Genomic DNA, 7,500 nt, shown 5'->3' with positions numbered 1-7,500 from the left:
GGGTCTGACTCTTTATTCAGGGTCAGACTCTTTATTCAGGGACTCTTTATTCAGGGACTCTTTATTCAGGGTCAGACTCTTTATTCAGGGTCAGACTCTTTATTCAGGGTTAGACTCTTTATTCAGGGTCTGACTCTTTATTCAGGGTCTGACTCTTTATTCAGGGTCAGACTCTTTATTCAGGGTCAGACTCTTTATTCAGGGTCAGACTCTTTATTCAGGGTCTGACTCTTTATTCAGGGTCAGACTCTTTATTCAGGGTCTGACTCTTTATTCAGGGTCAGACTCTTTATTCAGGGTCAGACTCTTTATTCAGGGACTCTTTATTCAGGGTCAGACTCTTTATTCAGGGTCAGACTCTTTATTCAGGGTCAGACTCTTTATTCAGGGTCTGACTCTTTATTCAGGGTCAGACTCTTTATTCAGGGTCAGACTCTTTATTCAGGGTCTGACTCTTTATTCAGGGTCAGACTCTTTATTCAGGGTCAGACTCTTTATTCAGGGTCTGACTCTTTATTCAGGGTCTGACTCTTTATTCAGGGTCTGACTCTTTATTCAGGGTCTGACTCTTTATTCAGGGTCTGACTCTTTATTCAGGGTCAGACTCTTTATTCAGGGTCTGACTCTTTATTCAGGGTCTGACTCTTTATTCAGGGTCTGACTCTTTATTCAGGGTCCTACTCTTTATTCAGGGTCTGACTCTTTATTCAGGGTCAGACTCTTTATTCAGGGTCCGACTCTTTATTCAGGGTCAGACTCTTTATTCAGGGTCAGACTCTTTATTCAGGGTCTGACTCTTTATTCAGGGTCTGACTCTTTATTCAGGGTCAGACTCTTTATTCAGGGTCAGACTCTTTATTCAGGGTCTGACTCTTTATTCAGGGTCTGACTCTTTATTCAGGGTCTGACTCTTTATTCAGGGTCAGACTCTTTATTCAGGGTCTGACTCTTTATTCAGGGTCTGACTCTTTATTCAGAGACTCTTAATTCAGGGTCTGACTCTTTATTCAGGGTCAGACTCTTTATTCAGGGTCTGACTCTTTATTCAGGGTCAGACTCTTTATTCAGGGTCAGACTCTTTATTCAGGGTGAGACTCTTTATTCAGGGTCAGACTCTTTATTCAGGGTCAGACTCTTTATTCAGGGTCAGACTCTTTATTCAGGGTGAGACTCTTTATTCAGGGTCAGACTCTTTATTCAGGGTCTGACTCTTTATTCAGGGTCAGACTCTTTATTCAGGGTCTGACTCTTTATTCAGGGTCTGACTCTTTATTCAGGGTCAGACTCTTTATTCAGGGTCAGACTCTTTATTCAGGGTCTGACTCTTTATTCAGGGTCAGACTCTTTATTCAGGGTCAGACTCTTTATTCAGGGTCTGACTCTTTATTCAGGGACTCTTTATTCAGGGTCAGACTCTTTATTCAGGGTCAGACTCTTTATTCAGGGTCTGACTCTTTATTCAGGGTCAGACTCTTTATTCAGGGTCTGACTCTTTATTCAGGGTCTGACTCTTTATTCAGGGTCAGACTCTTTATTCAGGGTCTGACTCTTTATTCAGGGTCTGACTCTTTATTCAGGGTCTGACTCTTTATTCAGGGTCAGACTCTTTATTCAGGGTCTGACTCTTTATTCAGGGTCAGACTCTTTATTCAGGGTCAGACTCTTTATTCAGGGTCAGACTCTTTATTCAGGGTCAGACTCTTTATTCAGGGTCTGACTCTTTATTCAGGGTCAGACTCTTTATTCAGGGTCAGACTCTTTATTCAGGGTCTGACTCTTTATTTAACATTATCGATAAAATATTGCAGGTTCTAAATTTGTTGTATTTTGTGTTTATTTCCTGAATATTGTGTGTGTGTTGCGTGTCTGTTGTGTGTCTGTTGCGTGTCTGTTGCGTGTCTGTTGTGTGTCTATTGTGTGTCTGTCGTGTGTGTGTTGTGTGTCTGTTGCGTGTCTGTTGCGTGTCTGTTGTGTGTCTGTTGCGTGTCTGTTGTGTGTCTATTGTGTGTCTGTTGTGTGTCTGTCGTTTGTGTGTTGCGTGTCTGTCGCGTGTCTGTTGCGTGTCTGTTGTGTGTCTGTTGTGTGTCTGTTGCATGTCTGTTGCGTGTCTGTTGGTCGTCCGTTGTGTGTCTGTCGTGTGTCTGTTGCGTGTCTGTTGTGTGTCTGTTGTGTGTCTGTTGTGTGTCTGTTGTGTGTCCGTTGTGTGTCTGTCGTGTGTCTGTCGTGTGTCTGTTGCGTGTCCGTCGTGTGTCTGTTGTGTGTCTGTCGTGTGTCCGTTGTGTGTCTGTTGTGTGTCTGTCGTGTGTCTGTCGTGTGTCCGTTGTGTGTCTGTCGTGTGTCTGTTGCGTTTCTGTTGTGTGTCTGTTGCGTGTCTGTTGTGTTTCTGGTGCATGTCTGTTGTGTCTTTTGTCTGTCTGTCGTGTGTCTGTTGCGTGTCTGTTGTGTGTCTGTTGTGTGTATGTTGTGTGTCTGTTGTGTCTGTTTTGTGTCTGTCGTGTGTCTGTTGTGTGTCTGTCGTGTGTCTGTTGCGTGTCTGTTGTGTGTCTGTTGCGTGTCTGTTGTGTTTCTGGTGCATGTCTGTTGTGTCTGTCGTGTGTCTGTTGCGTGTCTGTTGTGTGTCTGTTGTGTGTATTTTGTGTGTCTGTTGTGTCTGTTGTGTGTCTGTCGTTTGTCTGTTGTGTCTGTTGTGTGTTTGTCGTGTGTCTGTCGCGTGTCTGTTGCGTGTCTGTCGCGTGTCTGTCGTGTGTCTATTGTGTGTATGTTGTGTGTGTGTTGTGTGTCTGTTGTGTGTCTGTTGTGTGTCTGTCGTGTGTCTGTTGTGTGTTGTGTGTCTGTTGTGTGTCTGTTTTGTACCTGGGTGTGTCTGTTGTGTCTGTTGTTTCTGTTGTGTGTTTGTTGTGTCTGTTGTGTGTCTGTGGTGTGTTTTGTGTGTCTATTGTGTGTCTGTTGTGTGTCTGTCGTGTGTCTGTTGTGTGTTGTGTGTCTGTCGTGTGTCTGTTGTGTGTCTGTTGTGTGTCTGTTGTGTCTGTTGTGTGTCTGTCGTGTGTTTTGTGTGTCTGTTGTGTGTCTGTTGTGTCTGTCGTGTGTCTGTTGTGTGTCTGTCGTGTGTCTGTTGTGTGTCTGTTGTGTCTGTCGTGTGTGTGTCTTGTGTCTGTTGTGTGTCTGTTGTGTGTGTGTCGTGTGTCTGTTGTGTGTCTGTTGTGTCTGTCGTGTGTCTGTTGTGTGTCTGTTGTGTGTGTTGTGTGTCTGTTGTGTGTCTGTCGTGTGTGTGTTGTGTGTCTGTTGTGTGTCTGTCGTGTGTGTGTTGTGTGTGTGTTGTGTGTCTGTTGTGTGTCTGTCGTGTGTCTGTTGTGTGTTGTGTGTCTGTTGTGTGTCTGTTTTGTACCTGGGTGTGTCTGTTGTTTCTGTTGTGTGTTTGTTGTGTCTGTTGTGTGTCTGTCGTGTGTCTGTGGTGTGTTTTGTGTGTCTGTTGTGTGTCTGTTGTGTGTCTGTCGTGTGTCTGTTGTGTGTTGTGTGTCTGTCGTGTGTCTGTTTTATACCTGTGTCTGTTGTGTGTCTGTTGTGTCTGTTGTGTGTCTGTTGTGTGTCTGTTGTGTCTGTTGTGTGTCTGTCGTGTGTTTTGTGTGTCTGTTGTGTGTCTGTTGTGTCTGTCGTGTGTCTGTTGTGTGTCTGTCGTGTGTCTGTTGTGTGTCTGTTGTGTCTGTCGTGTGTGTGTCTTGTGTCTGTTGTGTGTCTGTTGTGTGTCTGTTGTGTGTCTGTTGTGTGTCTGTTGTGTCTGTCGTGTGTCTGTTGTGTGTCTGTCGTGTGTCTGTTGTGTCTGTTGTGTGTGTGTCTTGTGTCTGTGTGTGTCTGTCGTGTGTGTGTCGTGTGTCTGCTGTGTCTGTCGTGTGTGTGTCTTGTGTCTGTTGTGTGTCTGTTGTGTGTCTGTCGTGTGTGTGTTGTGTGTCTGTCGTTTGACTGTTGTGTGTCTGTTGTGTCTGTTGTGTGTCTGTTGTGTGTCTGTCGTGTGTGTGTTGTGTGTCTGTCATGTGTCTGTTGTGTGGTTGTTGTGTCTGTCGTCTCTGTTGTGTGTCTGTTGTGTGTGTGTTGTGTGTCTGTTGTGTGTCTGTCGTATCTGTCGTGTGTCTGTCGTGTGTCTGTTGTGTCTGTTGTGTCTGTTGTGTGTCTGTTGTGTGTCTGTTGTGTGTCTGTCGTGTCTGTCGTGTGTCTGTTGTGTCTGTCGTGTCTGTTGTGTGTCTGTTGTGTGTCTGTCGTGTCTGTCGTGTGTCTGTCGTGTGTCTGTTGTGTCTGTCGTGTCTGTTGTGTGTCTGTTGTGTGTCTGTTGTGTGTCTGTCGTGTGTCTGTCGTGTGTGTTGTGTGTCTGTCGTGTCTGTCGTGTCTGTTGTGTGTCTGTTGTGTGTCTGTCGTGTGTGTTGTGTGTCTGTCGTTTTTCTGTTGTGTCTGTCGTGTCTGTTGTGTGTCTGTTGTTTGTCTGTTGTGTCTGTTGTGTGTCTGTTGTGTGTCTGTTGTGTCTGTCGTGTCTGTCGTGTCTGTTGTGTGTCTGTTGTGTGTCTGTTGTGTGTCTGTTGTCGTGCAGGGACTCCCACAGAACACACTTGGCCTGGGATCCGTTCTAACGATGAATTTGTGGCGTTTAATTTTCCTCAATACAGAGAAGAGAGGCTGATTGACCACACGCCCAGGTACACAACAGACACACAACAGACACACAACAGACACGCAACTACACACGACACACACACAACAGACACACAACAGACACACAACAGACACACAACAGACACGCAACAGACACACAACAGACACACAACAGACACACAACTACACACAACAAACACACAACAGACACACAACAGACACACAACAGACACGCAACAGACACACGACAGACACACAACAGACACACGACAGACACGCAACAGACACACGACAGACACGCAACTACACACAACAGACACACAACAGACACACGACAGACACACAACAGACAAGCCCAGGTACACAACAGACACACGACAGACACACAACACACACAACAGACACACAACAGACACACGACAGACACACAACACACACACGACAGACACACGACAGACACACAACACACACTCGACAGACACACGACAGACACACAACTATACTCAACAGACACGCCCAGGTACACAACAGACACACAACTACACACAACAGACACACAACAGACACACAACTACACACAACAGAAACACAACTACACACAACAACTAGTGTGTGTGTGTGTGTGTGTGTGTGTGTGTGTGTGTGTGTGTGTGTGTGTGTGTGTGTGTGTGTGTGTGTGTTTAGGCTCAGCAGTGATGGAGTCGACTTGTTGTCAAAGTTCCTGCAGGTCAGTGAACGCCTCATTTTTATATTTTCAAATTAAAACTAAAAATATCAAACGTCACTTTAATACGTGCCCCCCCCCATCCTGTGGCCCCCCATCCTGTGCCCCCCCATCCTGTGCCCCCCCATCCTGTGCCCCCCCATCCTGTGGCCCCCCCCCTATCCTGTGCCCCCCCATCCTGTGGCCCCCCCTATCCTGTGGCCCCCCCCATCCTGTGGCCCCCCCTATCCTGTGGCCCCCCCTATTCTGTGCCCCCCCCATCCTGTGCCCCCCCATCCTGTGCCCCCCCATCCTGTGGCCCCCCCCATCCTGTGGCCCCCTCTATCCTGTGCCCCCCCCATCCTGTGCCCCCCCATCCTGTGCCCCCCCCTATCCTGTGGCCCCCCCATCCTGTGGCCCCCCCATCCTGTGGCCCCCCCTATTCTGTGCCCCCCCTATCCTGTGCCCCCCCTATCCTGTGCCCCCCCCATCCTGTGCCCCCCCTATCCTGTGCCCCCCCTATCCTGTGGCCCCCCCTATCCTGTGCCCCCCCCATCCTGTGGCCCCCCCTATTCTGTGCCCCCCCTATCCTGTGCCCCCCCCATCCTGTGCCCCCCCTATCCTGTGCCCCCCCCATCCTGTGCCCCCCCTATCCTGTGCCCCCCCTATCCTGTGGCCCCCCCTATCCTGTGCCCCCCCCATCCTGTGCCCCCCCATCCTGTGCCCCCCTCATCCTGTGCCCCCCTCATCCTGTGCCCCCCTCATCCTGTGCCCCCCCATCCTGTGGCCTCTGTGCCCCCCCATCCTGTGGCCCCCCTATCCTGTGCCCCCCCATCCTGTGGCCTCTGTGCCCCCCCATCCTGTGCCCCCCCATCCTGTGGCCCCCCCTATCCTGTGCCCCCCCCCATCCTGTGGCCCCCCCATCCTGTGCCCCCCCATCCTGTGCACCCCCCCCATCCTGTGCACCCCCCCCCATCCTGCCCCCCCCATCCTGTGCACCCCCCCCCATCCTGTGCACCCCCCCCCCATCCTGTGCCCCCCCATCCTGTGCCCCCCCATCCTGTGCCCCCCCCCATCCTGTGTCCCCCTCCCCCCCATCCTGTGCCCCCCCATCCTGTGTCCCCCTCCCCCCCATCCTGTGGCCCCCCCCCATCCTGTGCACCCCCCCCATCCTGTGCCCCCCCCCATCCTGGGGGCCCCCCCCTCACAGGAGGAGCCTCTGGGGTCGGGGCGCTGCTGCACGGGGGGCAGTGAGGGTGAGGGGCCTGGAGGGTCCAGACCCGGGCAGCAGAGGCTCTGGGGACGTGGAGCGTCTCCTCTCTGTGGGGGAAGGAGCCGGAGCTTGTGAGGGAGGTGGAGCTCCCAGTTAGATCTGGGGGGGCTCACCTCCACACACAGTCTGGATCTGGACCCCTGCTCCTGGATAGGGGCTGGACCCTGGTCTTCTCTGGAGGGGCCCAGGGTGTGAGGGGCCGGGCGGGTGTGGGGACACTCTCAAACCCCCGGCTGAGCGCCGCGGTGTTGGAGTTCACCCCGGTGGACCAGAGGGTGGCCTCCTTACGCCTGCGGGTGGTGGGGGGGGACTCTGACTGTTGTTGGTGCAGATGCAGCGAACAGCAGTTCAGAGTCTGGGGCCTTCTTGGAGACCCTGAATGGAGTCCTGCATGGGGCTCCAGTAGGGGACTCCAGAGTCCTGCTGGGAGACTTCAACGCCCACGTGGGCAACGATGGAGACACCTGGAGAGGCTGATTGGGAGGAACGGCCTCCCTGATCTAAACCCCAGCGTCTGGTGTTAGACTTGTGTGCTGGTCCCTGGATCCTCTTTAACAAACACCATGTTGGAACAGAAGGAGGCTCAGAAGTGGACCTGGTTCCAGAGCACACTAGGCCAAAGGGTCCAGGATCCAGTCTGTGATGGTCTCATCTGATCTGAGGGCCGGATGTTTTGGACACTCGGGTGAAGAGAGGGGCAGAGCTGTCAGCTGATCACCATTCTGGGGATGAGTGGGTCAGAGGACGGGGGAAGGTTCTGGACAGACCGGGTAAACCCAAACCAGTAGTGCGGGTGAACTGGGACCGTCTGGAGGAGGCCCCTGTCCCAGAGACCTTCACCTCACACCTCCGGAGGAGCTTTTCTGGCGTCCCTGTGGAAGGTCGG

At 51.6% G+C, this 7,500-nt stretch overlaps 1 protein-coding gene across 1 annotated transcript in view; it reads left to right on the top strand.

Moving 5' to 3' along the window:
• Window positions 1–7,500, top strand: part of LOC310966317 (cyclin-dependent kinase 16-like) — a gene marked incomplete at its 5' end in the record, with an annotated part of 21,868 nt that overhangs the window by 11,072 nt on the left and 3,296 nt on the right. The window contains 2 exons of the mRNA XM_083940896.1: window positions 4,577–4,682; window positions 5,323–5,365. Of these exons, the coding sequence (XP_083797022.1) occupies window positions 4,577–4,682; window positions 5,323–5,365 (149 nt within the window). The remainder of the gene's footprint in view (window positions 1–4,576; window positions 4,683–5,322; window positions 5,366–7,500) is intronic.

This window comes from Echiichthys vipera (genome assembly GCF_963691815.1).
Source record: "Echiichthys vipera genome assembly, contig: SCAFFOLD_108, whole genome shotgun sequence".
NCBI classification, from domain to species: Eukaryota; Metazoa; Chordata; class Actinopteri; order Perciformes; family Trachinidae; genus Echiichthys; species Echiichthys vipera.
This window is presented reverse-complemented; position numbering and strand designations above follow the sequence as displayed.